The 24,151-nt window shown below is 49.5% G+C and overlaps 1 protein-coding gene across 11 annotated transcripts in view; it reads right to left on the reverse strand.

Annotated features, from left to right (window-relative positions):
* Window positions 1–121: 121 nt before the first annotated feature.
* USP36 (ubiquitin specific peptidase 36) overlaps window positions 122–24,151 on the reverse strand; it is a 44,258-nt gene continuing 20,228 nt past the window's right edge. For 7 of the 11 annotated variants that reach the window (XM_063617320.1, XM_055243037.2, XM_055243036.2 and 4 more), the window contains 12 exons: window positions 22,895–23,006; window positions 18,586–18,726; window positions 17,948–18,048; window positions 17,030–17,171; window positions 11,147–11,824; window positions 10,339–10,469; window positions 7,606–8,199; window positions 6,558–6,772; window positions 4,122–4,223; window positions 3,372–3,487; window positions 2,855–3,006; window positions 122–2,358 (listed from right to left, as the gene is read on the reverse strand). In XM_063617320.1, coding sequence (XP_063473390.1) covers window positions 2,875–3,006; window positions 3,372–3,487; window positions 4,122–4,223; window positions 6,558–6,772; window positions 7,606–8,199; window positions 10,339–10,469; window positions 11,147–11,824; window positions 17,030–17,171; window positions 17,948–18,048; window positions 18,586–18,726; window positions 22,895–23,006 — 2,464 coding nt within the window. In that variant the 3' untranslated portion in view covers window positions 122–2,358; window positions 2,855–2,874. The remainder of the gene's footprint in view (window positions 2,359–2,854; window positions 3,007–3,371; window positions 3,488–4,121; window positions 4,224–6,557; window positions 6,773–7,605; window positions 8,200–10,338; window positions 10,470–11,146; window positions 11,825–17,029; window positions 17,172–17,947; window positions 18,049–18,585; window positions 18,727–22,894; window positions 23,007–24,151) is intronic. The other 4 variants (XM_055243038.2, XM_063617318.1, XM_063617319.1 and 1 more) reach the window with 1 other exon arrangement.

Here is a 24,151-nt window from a genome sequence, read left to right on the forward strand (position 1 = left end):
CAGGGACCTACCTGCCCCTCCTAGCCCAGCCTCAACTTCCAGGACAGATGGAATCAGCGAGACTGTGGTTGGGATGTACCTTTAAAAAAAAAATCAAATGAAACCAACAAAGACACAGAACTCACAAAAACAGAGTATTTTATTGCACCAAGATCTTGGCAACATGTGGGACTCCCCAGGCCCCAGGAGAGGAGGTGCAGAGGATGGGACACAGACCTCTGCACACAGACAGGTGCGGCCATGCAACCAGGACGTCGGGCAGGTGAGTGAGAGGACCTGGGAGAGGTAGCTGCTGTACACAGGCCCCACTCCCTCCAGCTCCATTCCCAAGCACAAGATTAAACAGACCCAGATACTAAGTCAACCAAGTGACTGCTACGACAAAGGCTTGGGTTATTGGTATTTACTTACATAACGTGCATATGACCTAGAGTTTGAACTCGTTTTCTGGGCCTCATCTTTCCCTTCCCTATCTGGTTGATGACTTCTGTGGAGGGAAGGGACGTGACGCCACCCAACAGTGATAAACGCTGCAGAAAGTCATCTCGTGCTCACCACTGCCCAAGAGTTAACGAATATATGTACCTCAGGAAAAGGTTTTACAGTTAACTAGTGGAGAAGGGAAGAGACTGATTTGGAGAAGAGAAGGGAGAGAAAGGAAGGAGATAAATTCTCTGCTAGCAGACAACTAACACTGTCAACTACAGAACATTACATGAAAAACATGGCAGAGGGAACAGTTCACACAGGAATGCAAGTCAACACCCCGAGAAGAAAAGGAACATACACTGTCTGTGAAGGCATGTGTTTTCCCTCCCAGATAAGTTACAAAGCCAGAGCACGGAAGCCAGGCCCTCATCTTTGAACATTCAGAGATTGGTCCGCAGGAGAGGGCACCCTGAGCAGCTCAAGGCAGACCTCCACTCACTGCTGCTGGGACAGAGGTGGCCGCAGGAGCTTGATTCTCTCCCACCCTTCTAAGAAGAGAAACGTAAAAACAGAAGAAAATCCAAAAAGAGACACCCACCCACATGGAAAAAAATAAATGTATCTTCCCATATTAAAAAAGCGATTCCATCTACATGCCAGTAACCACCCAGGCCCCAAGCACAGGGGCAGGAAGCAAAGCTGCCCCAGGGAGAGGGGGTGCAGACAGCGGGGCAGCCACCCGGGACAGCACGACGCCTCTGGCCCAGCAGAGCCACACTGAAGCAGGTCTAAGTCCAACACCACGTCCATCTCCACCTGCGACGACTCCGGGAGGAAACGACGGGACAGACTCGATGAGGAAGGATGTTCACGGTCACCTTCACACTTCCCACTACTATGAGGGCATTTGTCTTTTTCTTGAAAATATCACCTTCTCTGAGGATTTCCTGTATTTATTAAATTACAAGTTGGCAGGCACAGCTTGAGCAAGATAGAAAAGTAATCTTCTTGAGTTATACAATCATTTAAATTCCAAAGCACTCACAAAATTGAGCAAACAAAGCCACTATTTGCATATTTGGGAAAGGAAACATATTGCTACTGGAAGCCACAGGACGGGTCAAAAATAAATGTTTTGTATTAAGTAGTAAAATAAATGGAGAATTCCACCCCAAGGCCTCCACCCCAGTGAAGACCTGCGGGTTATTGCAGCTGCAAGGGAAGCTACAGCACAGTCGTCTCAGAATAAACAGCAGCCTGGAAAGCAGATGTATTCGCAGGTATCGAGGGCTCCTCCCACCCCAAACAGCCTCTGCTCTCCAGGACAGTTGAGAGTTACTCACAAGGAAGGGGTGCACAGTAGGGCCACCCTCTCGAGTTCCATAAAAGGGAGAGGGGGCTGGGTGGGGTCGGCTCTTCCTTTCTGAGGACAGGTAAGGCCAAGAGATGAAGGGGCCCCACCGAGGAAGCAGGGAAGGGCGGGCTCGGACACAATGGTGGCGTCAGCCCCGAGAAGCAAGGGAGGGCTTGCCCAGAGCCACCAGCTATGCACCGGGAGACCACCTGGGGGACGTGTGGCCACCATCCCCCACTCTCTTGATAGCCCCAACCAGGGGCAGTAGCCTCTGCCAGCACAGACCACTGTCTATGAAACACAAGAAGGCACAGCCCGGCAAAGATGTCCAGCAGGCGTGCAGCCACCTCTTCTCACACACACACTGTCGTTTCTCTTGCAGGGCTGGTCAGGAATGTCACCAAAGAGGTTCCGATCTAGAGAAGCCTCAAAGCCTCTACGTTGGGTGGTCTGTGGACACTGGTACCGGGAGAGCTCCTACCGTGACAGGCTCACAGCACAGCAGAGCCCACACAGAGGGCTCCCTCAGATCCAGACTGACAGCTCCCAGAAAGGGACGCCTTGTCTCCAGGAGGCTGCAGAACAAACCACGGTAGTCCTGACAGAGAGAAACGGGACCCCAACCTTCCCACTGCCACCCTCGGGTAGGAGTCCAACCTAGGAACCCAATGCATGGCATCTCGAGGCGGCTGGCAAACCCCACACACCCTTCTGCAAGTGACTGTGACACGTGCCAGATATACACACCACCCACATCCCCCACACACCCCACACATGCCCTTCTCCAAGTGACCAGGACACATGCCACAGATGCCAGGTGTACACACCCCACACCCAACACACACTACACACACCCCCTATACACACGCATCCCACACACACCCTTCTCCAAGTGACTAGGACACACACCACAGACACGCCCACACCACACACACACCACCCAACACATGTGCCAGATACACAGCCCACATACATCACACACACGCATGCCACACCCCACCACACCCCCTATACACATACACGGCACACACACCCCCACCTCACCCTTACACCGACCCCCTCGGAACCGACCTCCTTCCACAGGGGCACAGTCAGCGACGATAGCTGAGGCTGGCAGCCTTTGCTGGGTGAGTCACAGACCAGAAGTTCCGTCGAGTCTGAAGTTTCTGGAAGGCGTTGAAGTTTCTCCTCTTCTCTCTCTTAAATTTTTTAATTTTCTTTTCCTAGACCAAGAATCACAGGCATCACAGTTCCCAAAAAGGGCTCTCTCCTAGCCCCTGGGGCTCCATACTGCATGCAGGTCACCAGCTTCCTGCATACAGGCCGGGCTCTCGCGAGCTCTCTGGAGACCCACTCTTCACAATGACCCCTGCGAACGGCGCCCTGCAGTCCCCCTATTGACAAACGGGTGGAAACTGCGAGGATGCATGCCCTGTCCATGGCCACACGCCCGGTCAGGCCGGGGCAGCCTGGCTCTTCTCACGCTCGGCCACTTCATGCCACTGCCGCCACCTCCAACTGCCCGGGCCCTGAACTGAGCCACGCCACCCTGCTCCCTCAAGCCTGTGGTCAGCATCACGCATCATACCTTCCCTCGGTCAAACTCTTCGTCCCAGTCATCAACCACGGTCTCAGTCCGGGCCTGTCTGCTGTCTTCAATAGCATCCTGACTGACCGCCGACATCTTGCCATCCCAGGTCAGAACTACCAGGCAGACACGCGGGTCAGCATGAGTGCAGGTTCCCAGGTCCCCTGTGGCTTCACTTCAAGAGTGTCATTTACCAACTAGTCTACTCATAATTAGTCAACAATTTTGAGTGCCACCTTGTGGTGAAGAGAAGGACAAGAGGAGGACGGCTCGGCGCCCATGTGTGGTCGGTCAGCACGGAACCCCCAGCGATGCCCTCTTAGCTAAACCCTAAACCACGGCCAAAGAGTTCAATTCTTTCTAAACCCATGCCCTCGTCTGAGGAACTAAGATGTCATGTTCGGTCTCGAAGTCTAAATAAAAACATGCTCTGAGCAAGAAGTGACATTACCTAGGTTGGAAGAGCTTGGTCACTCTGCCCCTTCCCTACCCAAGACCCAGCATGTGTGGGGCTCCTCACCCTGCCCCAACCCTTAGAAGCAGCTGTTCTGGATCCTGCCACGGACGGAAGCCACCTTCATGCCACGGCTGAGGGTTTAAAGAGGACTCCAGCCAGTATTGAAGCCCATTTTCAAAGCCGAGCGATGCCTGCCCTCCACACTCGCAGTGCACCAGGATCCATTCCACACCTTCCCTCCTACAAAACCAACCAATCAAAGGCAAACACAAGTCCTGTCTTCAAACCAGTACCTTTTCTCCCGTAAGCTTTATCAGATGAGTATTTGAGCAGTTCCTGGACCACATCAGACTCTCGCTCTCCATTCCAAGACACAGGAGGGGCCTGGCTCAGCCCTGCAATCGGAGCAGCCAAGAAACATTTACAGATGTTTAAAATAACCCACCAGGGAAGCAATCGCACACCTTAAATTATAACAGAACTTATAGTAATGGGATGCTTGCCTTTTTTTTTTTTTTTTTCAAGACAGGGTCTCACTATGTTGCCCAGGTTGGTCTCAAACTCCTTGGGACTCCCACTGGCCTCCCAAAGTGCTGGGATTACAGGCATGAGCCATGGCACCCAGCCTAAATGCTTATTTACTAAGGCTTACATGCTTAATTTACTAATGACCTGACCCAATAGAGAAGGCTGTTGTCCAAGTCAATTCATGAGAAAGAAAACATGGAAAATAACAAAAAGCTAAAAAGCAAAAAAAAAAAAAAAACCCCTCCAAAACCCCTTTAACCAGTAGTGTAAGTCCTCAGTCTGACAGAGGGAGGGAAGAGAACTAGATCTAAATGGAATCCACCTCACCTAAGGGAGAGGCCTGTGCCCCAGGACCAGCCTGATACCTGGACGGCCACAGGGGTGGAGGGAACGGCCAAGCTTGGCTGCTGCCATCAGGGGCCTCGACCTCCTAAGCACTGTCCAGGGGGAACCTGGTCCCCATCAGCAACACTACGCAGGTCCACCCAGCACCTCGGGACCAGGACAGCACTCACCACCCTCACTGGGTTCTAGAAACCCTTTCTGAACTCGTCCTCTGCCCAGCTAGCCACATAGCCCCTGGAATATACTCACCTCCCTTCACACAAATCTGACCTCATTTCTCCCTGCCTCCAATTCCTCAGTGAGCTCCAGACTAAGTGTCCCTGCCCCCACACAGTGGCTTCCATGGTTCCCGTCTCATCCACACAGCCCAGGGACCCGACCATGCAGAGCGGCCTGCCTGCTCCCAACGTGCTGCGCCTCCTGCCCTTAGGTCTGGTACCCTGCCCATTTAGCCACTCTCCTCAGGTGCACATGACTGCAAGAGCCCATGTGGCCCCCAGCGCCTGCTTGCTAAGCACGAGCCCTTACTGTGTGGTTCTGGCTTTGCCAGGGAGCCCCGAGGGCCCAGGGCGCACTGCTCAGTAGACACAACCAGCACCTGGCATGGACCCTGGCGCACTGCAAGTGCTCAAGTGATGTCCCTTGCACTAACAAGCCAACTCCACTTTGCTCCGAGGGTGGCACGGAGCACGGCTCTGGTGCCGTTGTTAGGGCAGTACTTTTTTTTTTTTTTGAGATAGAGTCTTGCTCTTGCGCCCAGGCTAGATTGCCGTGGCACAATCTCGGCTCACTGCAACCTCCACCTCCCAGGTTCACGCCATTCTCTGGCCTCAGCCTCCCGAGTAGCTGGGACTAGAGGCGCCCGCCACCACGCCTGGCTAATTTTTTGTATTTTTAGTAGAGATGGGGTTTCACCGTGTCAGCCAGGATGGTCTCCATCTCCTAACCTTGTGATCCGCCCGCCTCAGCCTCCCAAAGTGCTGGGATTACAGGCGTGAGCCACCACGCCCGGCCAGGGCAGTACTTCTGAGAGCATGCTGTCCAGCAAACACAGTCGGCACTGGCTAGCACCCACGTTTTGCATTTTATTTCACATCATTTCATTTTTAACGATAAATTCCTTTCTTAAGAGTTGCATAAATACAGATCGGTCTCTAAGGTCCTGCTGGCCCCAGATGCACTGCCATAATCAGACCTTCCAGACTGCAGAGGAGGCCTCACTCAAGCTCGGCCCCCTATACCAAGCAGCCAGGACTTTCTCTCCCCTTCACTTAACAAATGTGTTCTGTGGCGGGTGCCTGCCAAGGCATGCCCCAGCCAGCCCTAAAGAAAACAAAACACCCTCCGATTGAGGGGTGGTGCCCAAGGACAGCCACAGCACACAGGTCCCCAACAGCAAGCAAACCATGCTATGTTCTGAATGGCCCAGCTACACAGAGGGAGAAGAGGATTCACTTTTGAACCCAACTCTTCTAAATTCAACCATCACAGAAAAAAACGCAGGCTGGGAGTTCAGCGAGTCATTCCATGAGAAGCTGTAGACAGAACAGCTTTGAATCGGAAGACCCATTGGTGTTCACAGAATGTTTTAAAGTTCATGTGCACTGTAACCTCTCCCATGGGGCTGTTTCAGTCAAATGCTTTGACACATGAGGAAGCTTCGACCCCATCACCCAAGGGAACAGACTCAGGGGCGGGGGGTGAAGGTTGGTAGGGTCCCAGGGCCCTTCACATCTTCTCCCAGACCCTCCCAAGCTCAGATGCAGTAGACGCTGCTCTCAGCCTGTACACTCCCCAATACCCCCCTCGCCCAGTGCATACCCATGTGGTCCCCCAACCCCTTGCCCGGTGCATACCCATGCGGTCCCCAGGACACCAGCCATTTGCAGATGGTGCGCGGCTGCTGGACTCAGCGACAGCAGCATCTGGGGGCTTGGCACTCCTTGGGCCTTCGAGATGCCCATCCTCTTCTACCGCCCGCTGTGGCTCCTGCTTTCTTTTTTTCTTTTTCTTTTTCCTTGGAGACTCTTCCATGGCCTCTGGATCCCCGTCACCCATGGGAGAGCGGCTGCTTGGAAGTGAGAGGCAGCAATCAGCTCTGAGCAAATTGGAAGGGGAGCAGGAGCGCACAGACACCCGCCTCCAACATGGAGAAGGTGCCACCCCAGCTGTGACCCAGTGCACAGAGCTCCCTGCAACATTCTTCCCCCCATACGCATTAGCGGATGCTCCACACGCAGCCACGGAGATAGTAGAGGGAAAACCAGTCACATTTCCCATCCTAACTGAGCCAAGACCGTTGATGCCAATGTGCAGGCTACTTTGACCTGATGAAACGGCAGAGCCTGGCCTGGCCCGGGACACCTGATCCAGCATCCTTGGACGGCCCTGCACATACAATGATGGACACTACTGTCCACACCACTGTCACTTCAAGGACCAATCCACTGGTATTATCAGAGGAGATTTTTTTTTTTTTAGACAGGTTTTAGCTGTCACCCAGGCTATAGTGCAGTGACATGATCTCAGCTCACTGCAACCTCCGCCTCCTGGGCTCAAACCATCTTCCCACCTTAGCCTCCTGAGTAGCTGGGACTATAGGCGCATGCCACCATGCCCAACCAATTTTTGTTTTTGGTAGAGAAAGGGCTTTGTCATATTGCCCAGGCTGGTCTCAAACTCCTGGGTTGAAGTGATCTGCCCACCTCAGCCTCCCAAAGTGCTAGGATTACAGGTGTGAGCCACCACACCCAGCCAGAGGAGACATCTGATCACATATCCACATTTTAGAAAACCACGCAAGCAGACTACATTTCCAGACCATACCTACTTGGGGGTAGATTCTGTGGTTTTGCTTTGTTTTTCGTCAGAGGTAGACAGATGCCACCTTGCTCCTGCCCTTACCTGTGCCAAGGTGGGTCCTGGTGCAGGCCGCCTTCTTCACCAAGACCTTCTGCTCCTTTCCTCCTCCGCTTCCTGCTGCTCACGTGGTGGCCATCCGTAACACATCCCACCTGCTGGCCATTCACCTGTGGCTGTGTGCAATCTTCCTGCCATCTGACAGCGGGCAGCTGTGCCTGGCCCTCCCTCCTGTGCGTGGAGCTCCCAGGCTGTCTCTGTGTCTGCCCCTCCTGCAGGGCAGTGGCAGCTGTGTCCTCCGGGTGCTTCTTCTTCTTCCTCTTCCTCTTCCCATGGGGAGCCGCAGTGGTCTCCCTGATGTGCTGTGGGAGGCGCGTCTCTGAGCCCAGCCTCTGGAGCTCTCCCACGAAGGTCTTTTTCCTCTTCTCAGAGGGGCTCTGGGGGGGCTCACTGGCCTCTGGCAGCTGGTGTGGAAGGGACACAAGGTCCTCGTTGACCTGAGGCAGGGCCATCGAGATGGAGGAGCAGCTCCGTGGTTCTGACGTCCCTGGGGGCTTGGGGGTACTGGACAGCAATGTGGGGTGGGGGCTGAAGGGGGGCTGCAGGCGGCTGGATGATTGGGGAGCAGGTGACACAGCCCTGTGGGGACAGCCAGGAAACAGGGAGAGGATGTTCTGAAAGACCCAGCAGAGCTGTTCCTTCTGTCTACCCTCACTCCCCTCCCTTTCACCTAAAAATCTGAAAAGGCTTTTGCCCTGTAGTTTTCAGATACACATTAAGTTACGTGTATGTTTGAAAGAAAGCTAACAGTTAATTCAACATCTATTTAAATGCAAAGTTGGCTCATGCCTATAATTCTAGCACTCTGGGAAGCCAAGGTGGCCGGATCACCTGAGGTCAGAAGTTTGAGACCAGCCTGGCCAACATGGTGAAACCCCATTTCTACTAAAAATACAAAATTAGCCGGGCGTGGTGGCACATGCCTGTAATCTCAGCTAGTCGGGAGACTGAGGCAGGAGAATCGCTTGAACCTGGGAGGCGGAGGTTGCAGTGAGCTGAGATAGCGCCATTACACTCCAGCCTGGGTGACAAACCAAGACTCCGTCTCAAAAAAAAAAAAAAAAAAAAAAAAAGCACAGTTACCTAGGTGGTGGGTTGATAGGTGCAGCAAACCACCATGACACCTCTGTAACAAACCTTTACATCCTGCACACGCACCCTGGAACTTAAAATAATTGATCCCCGAGATAAAAAAAAAAAAAAAAAAAGCAAGCCAACACGTCATTTTAAGTCAAAAAAAAAATTTTTTTTTTTTTTTTAAAAAAAGGCAAAGTTAATAAGAATTGTTCCATGCCTTAGTTTCTTGTCACCAAGCCGTTCAAGTATTTTTGCAATCTCTAATGTAAAAACATCTTTAATACAAATGTGTTAAGGGAGGAAGCCTTCACTAAACAATAAATAGTAAGGAAAAAAAAAGATCCCATGAGGATTTATTTTCCAACCTCCGAAAGTCTCAGGGTGTTCCCGGGCAGGAAGTGAGCCTCATAAGGAAGGCAAGTGTTGAGTTGGCCTAATGACACCTCCACATTAGCGTCATTACGACGCTGAAACCGGGACACAGATTCGTAGAGCAGAATCATGAGCAAGGCGTGTCCGGGACAGGATCTAGCGCCAAACCCAGTGAGGCTCTGTGAGCTCCCTCTTGCCAGCTATGTGTCCCTAGGAAAATTAACTTCTCACTCTGAACCACCATGTTCTCATTTGTCAATGAGCTGGGACCACAAAGCCCACCTCCCAGGGTTCCTGCGGAAAACAGGGCGCCCATCACCATCTCAACAAACTGTAAGGGCCATCAGCTGCACGATGTTTCATTACTCTTAAGTGTCTTCTGGAATCTTTTCAAAAAAAAGCTTGTAAGGCAAGAAACGAAAAACACCCAAACACTTAAGGCCCTCCTGTGTACACAAATCTTATGCTAGGTATAGGGTAGAGGTGTGTTTGTGCATGTATATGTGAGAGGACAGTAAGGCAGAGGCTGTGGGCGATGCACAGTCATACCTCGCCCTCATGCAGCACTGGAGATTCTAGAACTAGAACCCAGAGTCCGGGCCACCAGTACAGTCCCCGCAGGCCGCCTCATGGCTCACCCCATCTTTCACTGCTTCCATCCCCACTCCCACCGGCTTCCAGACAGCCATTTACCAGTTACTCTCAACTTCCTGCCACTCGAGGCACCTACGAGACGCAGGCAGCCCCTGTGGACCAGGTCCCACATGCACAGGTCCCATCTCCAGCAGGTGTCTGCAGAGGAACCCGAGAGCCCTGAGACAGTTCTTAACCCACATGACGCTAGCAGGCAAGACGTCCCACAAAAAACGCACGGGACTCCGAGCTCACTCAAGGCCTCTCGCCAAGGCCTCACTTCGCCTTTCTCTTCGACTGGGAAGTACTGTCATGGGGCTGGTAGGGACACAGGAAAGGTCAGTCCCCAGCACACCACGTCACCACATGGATGTCACAGACAGACCACCAACAAAGACAGAACCAAGACATCAGGACTGCAGAGGCCGAACTGCCTTCACCACCCAAAGCTCCTTTACCACAGGCGAACACGGAAGAGGGGGACCTTGGTCGGTGATGCCCCCCTGTACCTCCTGGCTGCCCCAATGCTTTGTCTGTCCTGTGAAGCTGGCGATCCGTCCAACTCCTCACCAGCCAGGCACACGCAACCACAGGGAGAACCAGTCGGCACCCAGAAGGTCCCGGCCCAAAGCTTACCTGGCTCTATGGACGGGCCAAGTGGAGGCAACGACGGGGTGAGAGGTTTTCATGGGGTGGGTGAGGTCGGAGGATGGTGAGGGGGGAGATGGACGGAGGTCATTGCCGGTCGCCCTCCACAGGGTGCTGGCCTGCAGTTATCGACATAAATAAAAACTTGGTGGTCTAAAAAAGGTTTCCGTGAGTGAAGAGGGAAAACAAAAGTAACAAAAAATGAAAATAAAAACAAAAGAGCCCAGAAAAAAAGATGAGGGGATAGAAGAAGACAAAAAGGGGAGGTGAGGGGCAGGGAAATGGTAGAAGAAGAACCAGAAAAGTATTTTTGGTTAGAAAACAAAAAAAAGGAAGAAAATTTAAACAAAAATCTCAGCACAACAATCACATCCTCGTGCCGTGGCTGCTTTCTAAGCTTCCTGCTGCAGAGCTGCCAGGCACCCCACTGGGGCTCTGCGCTTCCTGCCCGCCCCACCCCTGCTAGGGACACGCGCTGCTGGGGCCCACCCTCCCTCGGGTTCAGTCAGGATCTTCCACCTACTGCGAAAACAGGGAACTGCTACCTTGCCCAAACCTCCATGAGTCACATGAGCATCACCAGATCATCAGGGCTCTCTCAACACCCTATACTGCCTTCACCCCAAGATAGCCGTTCTTTAATTGCAAATGGCTGGGAATGACTAAGACACGTTGTTCCTCTGACATGAGGGAGGCCAAAGCCCCTGGACAATGTTCTCACTCCCTCCAAACCACAACCAAGCAACTCTTGGAGCTCTCCTGATACACAGCAGCGGCGAGACCCCCATACACCCACCTTCTTGGCAGAAAGGGCCAGTTTTTTGGCTGGTGGAGGAGACATGGTGCTTGCAGGCTCAGCGGTGGCGCTGCTCAGGACAGGGGACTTCAGCTTCACCGCCTTAGAATCTGCTCCACTTGGCAGCGTTTTGGAGTGGCCAGCGGTGGAACAGTTTGTTTCCTGAGAATCGCAGAGATGGGCCGCTCCACTCCTGGGGGTCTGGGGGGCCTTGGTGGAGTCGCTGCTGGCCGAGTGCTCTGGGCTGGAGCTGCTGGAGCCCCTCCTGTCGAGGCCAGTGCTCTCGTCGTTCCCCTTTGGCCCATGCCCGTTGGCAGTGGCTGTAGCCAGGAGCTTAGGTGAGGTAGAGAGGACAACATCCCTGCTGTCCCAGGAGCCCTGCCTTTGGCTCCCAGATCTGCTGCTACTCGAGTTGCTGGTCCCAGGCAGCCCCTGAGCAGTTCTGGGGGAAAAGTGCTGTGGAGGAGCTGGCTTCTTCACCTTCTTTCCAGGGTCATCTAGGATGGTTGGCATGTGTGTGGGGGTCTGGGAGAGTTTGGGGGAAGGGGACCCCGAGGGCAGCTTTGGAGGAACACAGCCGTTCTGGGACTTCAGGCCCAGGGTGGAGCCATTCCTGGATATGGGCACACCAATCTCTTCAGTGGTCTGCAGCTTCTTCATCATCCCAGAGTCTTGTCGCTAAGGAGAGCAAAGCAGAAAACACAACTGAGGAAGCGAGAAGTCCCAGCTGGGCCACATCTTCATAAGGCCACAGCAAATCTTAGGAGCAGGCATGGCCTCTGATTAGCATGCTCAAGATAAATTATTTATCTGGACTCTTGGTAAAGACACTGTGGCTTCTCTGAACAATTCTGGTGTTTTGTGACATCCCAAGGAACAGGGACCACAGGCGTGCACCACCACACCCGGCTAATTTTTGTATTTTTGGCAGAGATGGGGCTTTATCATGTTGGCCAGGCTGGTCTCAAACTCCTGGCCTCAAGCAATCCACCTGCCTCAGCCTCCAGAAGTGTTGGGATTACAGGTATGAGCCATAGCACCTGGCCTGAATACATACCTTTATGGCCATCTTTACTATAAAACCAGTACATTTTCATCAAGATTTGAGAAGAGAAAAAAGTATAAAGGAAAAAAATTTAGCAAAGTTCCATCACCTAAACATAACCACGCATTAACGTTCTAGTGCTTTCTTCTTTCAATCTTTTCTTCCAAATGGTTCTGGCCTGAAGAGTTGCAACCCAGTTTTATCTTAAAGCTATTATCTCAAGCATTTTTATGGGCGACAACGCTCAATAAATACCTTTAAGACAGGGTCTTGCTCTGTTGCCCAGGCTGGAGTGCAGTGGCGCGATGATGTCATCATAACTCACTGCAGCCTCAACCTTCTGGGCTCAAGAGATCCTCCCACTTGAGCTGCCCAAGTGGCTAGGACTACAGGAGTAGACTACCACACCTGAATCATTATTACTATTTTGTAGAGATGGGGATCTTGCTATGTTGCCCCAGCTGGCCTTGAATTCCTGAGCTCAAGCAATCCTCCCACCCTGGCCTCTCAAAGTGCTGGGATTACACGCCTGAGCAACTGCACCCTGCCTGTCAGCCTGTCTTTGACATTTTACTATATATACTATGTACTACTGATGCATATTAACTGTATGGTTAATTTATATAAGCTATATTGTCTCCAACTGTTGAAATTAACAATACAGTACAGTATGTGTGTGTGTATCCTTTATCCTTCAGAGCACTTATTACAACTGCATAGAAATAACTTATTATTCTGTATTTAGATGCTGAATGTCAGCCTTCCCCTGCTTGACCAAGAGGCTGTACCCATATCTCTCTTGTTCCCCCTGCAGCCCTCACCGGTAACTCAAGGGTCTGGTAGATAGTTGGTGCTTAAAAAATATTTGTTGAGCTTTTCCTGTATTTAGTACTCCATGCTAATTTTCAGGAAATGGAATTACAAGGCTATGAATATTTTCATGAAATCTGATGCAAAATGCCAAACTGCTTTTACTATACTCCAGCAACATCTATTTTTCAAAACATTTGCTAATTTGACACTCGTTTGGGCTATTACCACTTTAACATTCATATTCGCTGCACATGCACTAGAGTGATCTTCATTTGAATGAGATCTTTTGTTTACAAATGTTAACCTTTAGTTGACAATATTTTACAAGGTTTTATTGTTTCATTTGTGTTTGTAATAAATTATGTACAAAAATGTAAATCTTAGTCAATTCATACTTTTTCTACATTTTATCCTTCAATTTTAAGCATACAAAGTCTTCCCTCTCTCAGAGGTTAAGAATTTACCTCTATTTTCTTGAGTTTTGTTTTGCTCCCTACATTCTATTCTTTGTTAATACTGTTTTCTAAAAGGAATTCATCTTTCCAGTGCACCACAAAGCCTTTTCACTGGTTGAACATTTCCATACACACTAGAACTTGCACCATGTCATTTACAGTAAAATGGCTCTTGTCTGCTTGCTGTGTATTTGGAAAATCACGTTTGTAATGAAAATGCTCATGGTCAGTGAAGCGCCCCTGCAGGTGTGCCTGACACAGGGACTCTCCTTGAGCCAACCTCCACCCTCGGGCATCACTGTGCCCGTGGAGTTCCTGTGGCAAGTGAGGCTTCCTTTGTTTTTCTGGGGTTTTTTGAGACAGGGTCTCATTCTGTTGTCCAGGCTGGAGCGCAGTGGCACAATGATAGCTCAATGCAGCCTTGACCTCCTGTGCTTAAGCAATCCTTCTGCCTCAACCTCCCAACAGCTGGGACAACAGACGTGTACCACCACACCTGGCTAATTTTTGCACTTTTTTTGGAGATGGGGTTTTGGAGATGGGGGTCTTTCTATGTGGCCCAGGCTGCTTCCTTTTTTTTTTTTTTTTTTTTTGAGATGGAGTCCCGCTCTATCGCCCAGGCTGGAGTGCAGTGGCACAGTCTCAGCTCACTGCAACCTCCACCTCCCAGGTTCAAGCAATTCTCCTACCTCAGCCTCTTGAATAGCTGGGACTACAGGTGCACGCCACCACGCGCAGCTAACTTTTGTATTTTTAGTAGACACAGGGTCTCACCATGTTGGCAAGCTGGTCTCAAAACTCCTGAGCTCAAATGGTCCACCTACCTCAGTCTCCCAAAGTGCCCGGCCCCCCTATTCTTTTTTTTTGTAGACAAGGTCTCACTCTGTCACCTTGCCTGGAATTCACCAGCGTGATCATGGCTCACTGCATACGGCCTCAACCTCCCGGGTTCAAGTGATCCTCCCACATCAGCTTACTGAATATTCTCTGTGCTGATGGGATCTATGTTGCCCAGGCTACTTTTTAAATTTGTTTTGAGACAGGGTCTTGCTCTGTTGCCCAGGCTGCTGTGGAGTGGTATGATCATGACTCACTGCAGCCTTAATCTCCCTGGCTCAAGTGATCCTCCCACCTCAGCCTCCTGAGTAGCTGGGACTACAGGCACGTGCCATTAAACCTGGCTAGCTTTTGCATTTTTAGTAGAGACAGGGTTTTGCCCAGGTTGGTCTCGAACTCCTGGGATCCAGTGATCTTCCCACAATGGCTTCCCAAAGTGTTGGAATTACAGACCTGAGTCACAGTACCAGGCCCAGGCTGCTTCCTAACTTCCTAGTCTGGGCTACAGTGACCACCAACTTTGCAATTATATCATGTATTTCACTGCCACGTCAATTCTAATGCTTCTAATTTCAGCTTCTATTTTCTTTAATGTGAAGGGAAATACAGATGTACGTAAATGACCAAAACCCCTGCAGACTGTGAAAGGCCCTGACTGCCTGTGTGTGGGGTTCAACTCTTCATTCTAAAGGGAGGGGAAGACAATCCATCAAAAATAGTCATCCAGGCTGGGCACGGTGGCTCATGCCTGTATCCCAGGACTCTGGGAGGCCAAGCTGGGCGAATCACCGGAGGTCAGGAGTTCCAGACCAGCCTGGCCAACGTGGTGAAACCCCATCTCTACTAAAACTACAAAAATTAGCCAGGCGTGCTGGCGGGCACCTGTAATCACAGCTACTCAGGAGGCTGAGGCAGGAGAATCGCTTGAACCCAGGAGGCAGAGGCTGCAGTGAGCTGAGATGGTGCCACTGCACTCCAGCCTCAGCGACAGAGCAAGACTCTGTCTCAAAAAAAAAAAAGAAAAGAAAAGAAACAGTCATCGAGAGAGGGTCCACCCCACTTCAAATGATCACTGTGTTCTAATGAGGAAACTGCACATGAAACCACTTAGTGAAACTGAATTCTTAACAGTTCTAGCAGAAAATTTCAAATACACACAAAGGTAACTCAGAGGGTAGTTCCTAATGGTTAACCTGTAACCACATAACCTTTATCATCCTCTCTCTGTATGTATATGTATGTGTGTATATATGTATGACTATGTATGTACGCACATACACATATTTCTATTTCTGATCCCTTTGAGTAAATTGCAGACATGATGTTCTTTTACCCCAAAATATGTCCATGTGTATTTCCAAAGAACAAAGACATTCTCTTACATAACCACAGCAGAATTACCCCAATCAGGAAACTAACATTGGTACAAACTACTCACATTTTCCCTGTTAAAATGTGAGGAGAGGCCAGGCACAGTGGCTCACGTCTGTAATCCCAGCACTTTGGGAGGCTGCGGCGGGTGGATCACGAGGTCAGGAGATCGAGACCATCCTGTCTAACAAAGTGAAATCCCATCTCTACTAAAAATACAAAAAATTAGCCACGCGTGGTGGCACGCGCCTGTAGTCCCCAGCTACTCGGGAGGCTGAGGCAGGAGAATCGCTTGAACCTGGGAGGTGGAGGTTGCAGCAAGCCAAGATTGCGCCACTGCACTCCAGCCTGGGCGACAGAATGAGACTCCGTTTCAAAGAAAAAAAAAAAAAGGGTATTTTTTCCCACATGCTTATGGTTAAGAGTTTGCTTGGTGCCTATAATCCTGGCACTTTGGGAGGCCAAGGCAGGAAAACTGCTTGGGCTGAGGAGCTTAAGACCAGCCAGGGCAACATAGTGAGACTCTGTCTCTACACAAAATTTAAAAATTAGCTGGGTGTGGTAGTGCACTGATAGTCCCGAATACTAGGGAGGCTGGGGCAGGAGGATGGCTTGAATCCAGGAGCTCAAGCCTGCCCTGAACCATGATTGTGCCACTGTACTCCAGTCTGGGTAACAGAGCGAGACCCTGTCTCCAAAAAAAAAGTTTGCTTGGCATTATAAAGGAAATAAAAGGAGCGCACACAGAAAGTTTGCTTGGCACACCTGTCACGACACCTGTTAAGTGTGCTGGTCTCATGAGTAGAACAGACCTGTGAATGACAGTTCTAATTTGCTGGGTCAGGATTTTCTCATTCATGTCTCCTCTTTCTCTATACCTAATGTCAGCTGATGACCAGTTTAAGAAATAACATCAGCCGGGCGTGGTGGTTCACGCCTGTAATCTCAGCACTTTGGGAGGCTGAGGCGGGCAGATCCTAAGGTCAGGAGATCGAGACCATCCTGGCTAACACGGTGAAACCCCATCTCTACTAAAAATACAAAAAAATTAGCCGGGCGTGGTTGTGGGCGCCTGTAATCCCAGCTACTCGGGAGGCTGAGGCAGGAGAATGGCGGCAACCCGGGAGGCAGAGCTTGCAGTGAGCCGTGATCGCACCACAGCACTCCAGCCTGGGCGACAGAGCTAGACTCCGTCTCAAAAAAAAAAAAAAAAAAAAAAAGAAAAAAAAAAGAAATAACATCAACTAGAATAGCGCAAACTGCCTGCAAACTTCTTCCACCGTGGCCAACTTCCCAAGCGTGAGGAGGTCTGTGGGGAGCACCAAGACCAGCCGCTTTGGCCTCCACCATTCTCACAAGTACCTTTCCAGTCAGTGGGGAGGAAATAATCCCATTGCCGATGTTCTTCTTGGAGTGATCTGGAATCACACTCGGGCGGCCGGGAAGGGAGGAGGAGCCTGTCCTGGAGATGAGGCCCTCGGGACTTTTCTTAGAGCCTGGAATTCTGTCAAAGGAAGAAAACAAGTCGGGAATTCTCTTACTAGGCATTACAGAAATGGAGAGAATCAGAATAAGTTCAGGCAGGGCAAAGGCAGAAACACGGCCTGGGGAAACCCTGCCAGTCCTAACCACTTCTCTGGAATCTCCCTTTGCCTTTCAACCACAGTGAGGCTGAGAGATCAGCCCCAGGTATCTGCTGAATATAAGCAGAGCAAGGGCAAATTAGAGTCAGAATTCCTCCAAGATCAGAGTTCAATGTACCAGAAAGCAAGAGAGACCCCTCAAACACCTCAGCAACACTCAGCAGAGATGTACAAAGCAGTGAAAATGCCTCAGCTGCCACGGGCTCCAGCCTCCAGGTCAGTGACAGCCAGCTCTGGGAGAAGGCCCCTCCAGAGAACCTCTGCGGCAACACCCCCACAAACACATCCTTCCCAGCCTATCCCTACAGGGGCTGCTTCCCCACATGGAAAGGGGCACTGGCTGGCTACCATCCAGGGAGCAGTACCTCTAATTTGGGGCAATACTATAAATGGTGACTTTCCCATTTACATTCAAAACAGCATCAACGTGAGGGCAGAGGGAATCCTGTCCTGACCTTCCCAAGGCTCTGGCTTTACTAAAAAGTGTCCTTCCCTGTGGACGTTCTCCATGACACATGACGAACCCCTCCAGTGGAATTCCCAATTACCTTCAAACAAAAAAAGATTAGGGAGGCCCATCGGTATAAGGAAAGAGCAGAGGGAGTAAGCTCATCTGGGAAGGGCGTGAGTTTATTACCGCAGATAGAACAGCACGTAGGCCTGCTGGTTCAGAACCACCTTGACATTGCTGGAATGGACCAAGGAATCATTCATCTGGTACCACTGTCCATTGCTTGCCTGAAGCAGCCAAGGATGTTGCAGAAAACAAAACAATCAACAAGCATCCCATTATCCTCACTTTTTAAAAAGGGAATAAAAAATCTGTTAGTTGCTACATTTCCAAACACTATTAATAATCAACAGGTAACAACTTCTATTAAAATGTATAATATTTTCATAACTCGGAATGTGACCCCAAAGGGTGCTCTGAGTCCCAGTTCCTTCCTAGTGCCCCAAGAGACAGGAAGTGTCACTTCTAAAGGACATTCAGGCAGTGTCATCACCATGGCCGATTGTGCCAGGGTTCTAAGGATGGCCCCAGAAGCGGCTGCCTCTTCCGTGTCTCACTGCAAGTCTGAGAACACTAGGTTCTGGTGCAACACTTCTGTAAAGGCATCTTTTCACTCCATGCAGAGAGGCAACAATGAGGACTTGAATACGACTACAAAACATGACACTTTTCACAAAGTAAGTGCTCTACAGAGGCCGCATCTGGATGTGCATGGGTGCTGAAACCTGCCCCAGGAGGCAGCTGCACTGACACAAGCCTCTCACCTTCACGTAGCAGTAATAGTGCCCGGCATGGCAGCTGTAGCCCGAGTGCACCAGGACAGCATAGAGTCCATACATGACAGGATCACCATTATTCTGGGACATATACGGACGTATGTTGAGGAATTCCGGATAACCTACATCCTGTTTGAAAAATCAAGGAAAAGGCAAATAAAATTCACTTTGAGAGTAAAGATCAATTTGCCCATTCCATCCACAACCACACAAAATGCCCAACTTGGCTGGTCTTTAACAATTTAGGGGCCGGGCGCAGTGGCTCACGCCTGTAATCCCAGCATTTTGGGAGGCTGAGGCAGGAGGATCACTTGAGGAGTTCGAGACCAGCCTGACCAATATAGCGAAACCCCACTTCTAATAAAAATACAAAAAATTAGCTGGGCATGGTGGTGCACTGCCTGTAATCCCAGCTACTCAGGAGGCTGCGGAATGAGAATCACTTGAACCCGCGAAGCGCAGGTTGCAGTGAGCCAAGATCGAGCCACTGCACTCAGCCTGGGTGACAGAGTGAGACTCTGTCTCAAAACTGCCCTACCACGAAAAAAGAAAAAGACAATTTGGGATGACTGGGTGTGCAGCAACACTGTGCAGGAGCTCCCCCAGGCAATGATTAAAAACCAAGATGCTGGCCAGGTGCAGTGGCTCACGCCTGTAATCCCAGCACTTTGGGAGGCCAAGGCGGGTAGATCACAAGGTCAAGAGATTGAGACCATCCAACATGGCGAAACCTTGTCTCTACTAAAAATACAAAAATTAGCTGGGTGTGGTGGCACGTGCCTGTAGTTCCAGCTATGCGGGAGGCTGAGGCAGGAGAATCGCTTGAAACCGGGAGGTGGAGGTTACAGGGAGCCGAGGTTGTGCCACTGCACTCCAGCCTGGCAACAGAGCGAGACTCCATCTCAAAACAAACAAACAAACAAACAAACAAAAAACACCAAGATGCTGAGAAGTGAGTCTTCTCCAGCCAGCCTATGGGAAACTTTATTGTCCCATCAAGCAATGTAGGATCTCTTCTTGTCTTTGTCAAGCATCTACATTAGTTCTCTCACCACCTGGTTCCTAACGATAAAATGAGAAGAGTCACTCATTTTCTTTCCCTCCACTTTACAGGAACGTTGTTGGTGGGAGAAAAGGGAGAGAATGCTGGGTTTCAGATCTTCAGAAATAAAAGTGCTGAATTAACACAGCCAACTGCTACAGCAAGTAAGACTTTTAATGAACTGGATCAGAAGAAAGGTCATGCTAAAATGTGTTCCCAAAACTGACCAATTTTTCATAGAAAAAAATAGACACACACATACATACATGTATACATATATACACACATGCATACACGCACATATATACACACATGCATGCATATATACACACATGCATACACACACATACACACATGCACACACACACATAAATGCACACATGCATACACATGCACACATAATGCATGCACATACATATATGTGCGCGTATACATACATGCACAACACATACCTGCACACGTGCATACACACATGTATACATACACTCACACACATATATACACACATGCATACACATACATGCATACATACACACATACATGCACACACATACATGCATACATACACACATACATGCACACACATATACATACACGCACATACATACATACATACACACACATATATTCTTAGCAGTAATAGTGCCTGGCATGGCAGCTGTAGGCTGAGTGCACCAGGACAGCACAGAGCCCACACAACAGGATTGCCATTATTCTGGGTCATATACAGATGTGTGTTTAGCAACTCCAAAAAATATATACATAATTTTTTTTTTTTTTTTTTAGAAACACAGTCTTGCTCTGTCGCCCAGGCTAGAGTGCAGTGGCACAATCATAGCTCACTGTAACTTCAAACTCCTCGACTCAAGCAATCCTCCTATCTCTACCTCCCACATAGCTGGGACTATAGGCACATGCCACCATGACTGGCCAATTAATAAAAAATTTTTTAGGCCGGGCGTGATGGCTCATATCTATAATCCCAACACTTTGGGAGGCCAAGGTGGGTGGATCACTTGAGGTCAGGAGTTCAAGACCAGCCTGGCCAACATGGTGGAACCCCGTCTCTACTAAAAATACAAAATTTAGCCAGGCATGGTGGCACACACTTGTGGTCCCAGATACTTGGAGGGCTGAGGCAGGAGAATCGCTTGAACTTGGGAGGCAGATATTGCAGTGAGCTGAGATGATGCCACTGCACTCTAGCCTGGGTGACAGAGTGAGACTCCGTCTCAAAAAAAAAAAAAAAAAAAAAAACCCAAAATTTTTTTGTAGAGACAGGGTCTCACTATGTTGCCCAAGATGGTCTTAAACTCCCAGTCTCAAGCAATCCTCCCACCTCAGCCTCCCTAAGTGCAGAGATTAGAGGTGTAAGCTATTGTGCCCAGCCTAAATCATTTTTTTAAACTGAGTTGTGGGATTTGTTGAAATGCATAGATCTTCAGTATATAGATCAAAGAGTTTTGACAAGTATATACTGATGGACATGCAGAACATCAACTAGAAAATTCCCACATCCCAGTCATTGCCCCCATCTCAAATATCCACTGTTCTGATTTCTGTCACCATTAATTTTGCCTGTTCTTAAACGTCACATACCATCAGTCATGTGCCACATAACCATGTTTCGGTCAATGACAGACCACATATACAACAGTGATCTCGTAAGATTATAATACTGCATTTTCACTGTACCTTCTCTATGTTTAGATACACAAATACTTCCCATTGTGTTGCAACTGCCTACAGTATTCAGGACAGGAACAGGCTGTGTAGGTTTGTGGCCTAGGAGCAATGGGCTATACCATACAGCCGGCTCCGTCATCTATGTTTGTGTAAATGCACTCTATGATGTTCACACAGTAACGGAACTGCCTGGTGACACATTTCTTAAAACGTGCCCTTGTGGTTACATGACACCTGAGTCTACAACAAAGAATCTGCAAACACATTTGGGAAATGCTGACCTAAGCAAGCCCCCTACCGCTACCAGTGAGGAAATGGAGGCTCAGCCAAGGGTGTTGTTCCACATAACCAGGCTCTCAGAACAGAACTTTTATGAACAGATTTTTATGAAATACAGACATCTACTAGGCGCGGTGGCTCATGCCTGTTATCCCAGCACTTTAGGAGGCTGAGGCAGGCGCACCACCTGAGCTCAGGAGCTCTAGACCAGCCTGGCCAACATGGCAAAACCCCGTCTACTAAAAACACAAAAATTAGCCAGGTGTGGTGGCGGGCGCCTTAATCCCAACTACTCTGGAGGCTGAGGCAGGACAATCACTTGAACCCAGAAGGCGGAGACAGCGCCACTGCAATCCAGCCTGGGCATCAGAGCAAGACTGTCTCAAAAAAGAAAAAAGAAACACATCTTCTACGAAAATGCCACTATAGGCTGGGTGTGGTGGCTCACACCTGTAATCCCAGCACTGTGAGAGGTCAAGGCAGGCAGGTCACTTGAGCCCAGGAGTTTGAGACCAGCCTGGGCAACACAGCAAGATCCTGTCTCTACAAAAAATTTTTAAAAAATTAACCAGGCATGGTGGCATGTGCCCACAGTCCCAGCTACTCAGGAGGCTAAGGCAGGCGGATCGCTTGAGCATAGGAGGTCAAGACTGCAGTGAGCTGTGATGACGCCACTGCACTCCAGCCCAGGTGACAGACTGAGACCCTGTCTTAAAATAAAATTTAAAAAATAAAATACCATCGTGTCAAAAGTAGTTTTTTTTAACTCCATATTCCATAAAAAGCCAGAGCATGCAATGGCACCTGTTCTAGACATCAACAGGACATGGACAATGCGAGTCCCACTGCCCAGTGCTCATCACACTCATCTGGAGAACCCTGAGCGTCCCTGCCAGGACCAGCCCAAGCACAACCAGAAGCTGCGGTAAATCCAGTAAGACAGTGGCCCTGGAACTTGACTGTGTATAACAAGCATTCAGGGATTTTGCAAAAATGCAGATTCCTGGGCCCTGTCCTCCAGAGATTCAAATTCACTAGCACTGGGATAAACCCAGAAATGTCTATTTTTAAAAAGCATCCCAGGTCGCTTCACCTCTCTGTGACTGTTTTCCCGTCCTGGACAATGGCGAAACTACAGTCCCTACTTCACAGTATGTGTAGAACCTTCAGAACAGGGACAGGTACTGTGTAAACAGCAGCTATCAAACTCGTGGCTATCACTTTCTTTGTGTTATTCTGATGCCAACTGTGGCCCACAGAGCTGCCTGGGATGGCGTCATGAGCGCTCACCTTGGTGATCTTACCCCCGCTGAAGTTGGCAAAGCGCTTGAGGGAAAGGGTTAAGACGTTGGATGTTCTGTGGATGGTGAAGCGCTTGCTGGCTGGAACCTTCTTCTTGCATCTATGAAGAAGGTGATGAGAAAGATTCATGATTGATTCACGCTCTGAAAAATGTTGTCTTAACGCTAAGTTAATAACAGCAACAACTGCTCTGTAATAGTGGAATCTTCATCAATGAGATTTAGACCTTTTGTTGCTCTAAAAATCACATTAAGCATGCCTCAAGTAAAGGAAAGCTACCACAGGGAAATAAGACTACAGAAAGTGGGAAGATTCTAAAGCAAAAAAAATAGAAGTACTGTACCCACCAGGAAACTAAATAAAATACAGGAAAAAGTTGCTTTGGGGCAACACAGGAAAGAGCAAATTAAAGCAGATGTGGCTGAGTGATCAAACGGGCAGGCAGGAAGTCAACGTAAGCAAAGCCAGAAGATGCGCAAACGCAGGGAGAGAAAACAGAGGCAGAGGCGCGCAGCCTGGAGAGCTGCAGGAAACAGACTTAAAGAAGAGTAAAGCAGAATTAAGAATATATTCTTTAGTGCCTACAGCTTTACAACGACCTAGATATAAAGATATTCAGCCGGCTGTAGTAGCGTGATCCCAGCACTTTGGAAGGCAAGGCAGGCAGATCACCTGAGTTCAGGAGCTCGAGACCAGCCTGGCCAACAAGGTGAAATCCTGTCACTTAAAAATGCAACAAATGACAAAGTAAGAGTTCTATCTGCAGAAACGGAAAAATGTCCAAAACCAGTTAAGTAAAAAATGAAAGCCAAAGAATACACTCCTTAAGAGGCAAGAGAGCAGCTGGCTGGGCACAGCCCCTGGGGTGGCCGCACGGTGTCAGCCAGTGTGAACTGATGTGAGCTCGTGCTCTGCCACGTCCTCTCGGTGTGGCCCCATGGCTGGTCACTTCACTTCTCTGTGCCTCAGTTTCACCATCCCTGGCAACGGGAAACCACAGCCCCTACTGCACAATACACGTAGCATCTTTAGAACAGGTACGGTGTGAACTGTAGCTATAAAAATCATAGCTATCGCTTCATTTGTGTTATTTAGAAGTTTGTGTTTTTAGGACACACATAGGTTCCTCAAGAAATACGAGCAGCGGTCACCGCTAAGGAAGAGGGGGTGGGCACAACACTGTCAGGTGAGGTGACTTATTTCCCGTCTGGTGTCAGTCTTCTGCCACAAGCAACGTGAAACTTA

Source organism: Symphalangus syndactylus, chromosome 14, assembly GCF_028878055.3.
Source record: "Symphalangus syndactylus isolate Jambi chromosome 14, NHGRI_mSymSyn1-v2.1_pri, whole genome shotgun sequence".
Taxonomy (NCBI): domain Eukaryota; kingdom Metazoa; phylum Chordata; class Mammalia; order Primates; family Hylobatidae; genus Symphalangus; species Symphalangus syndactylus.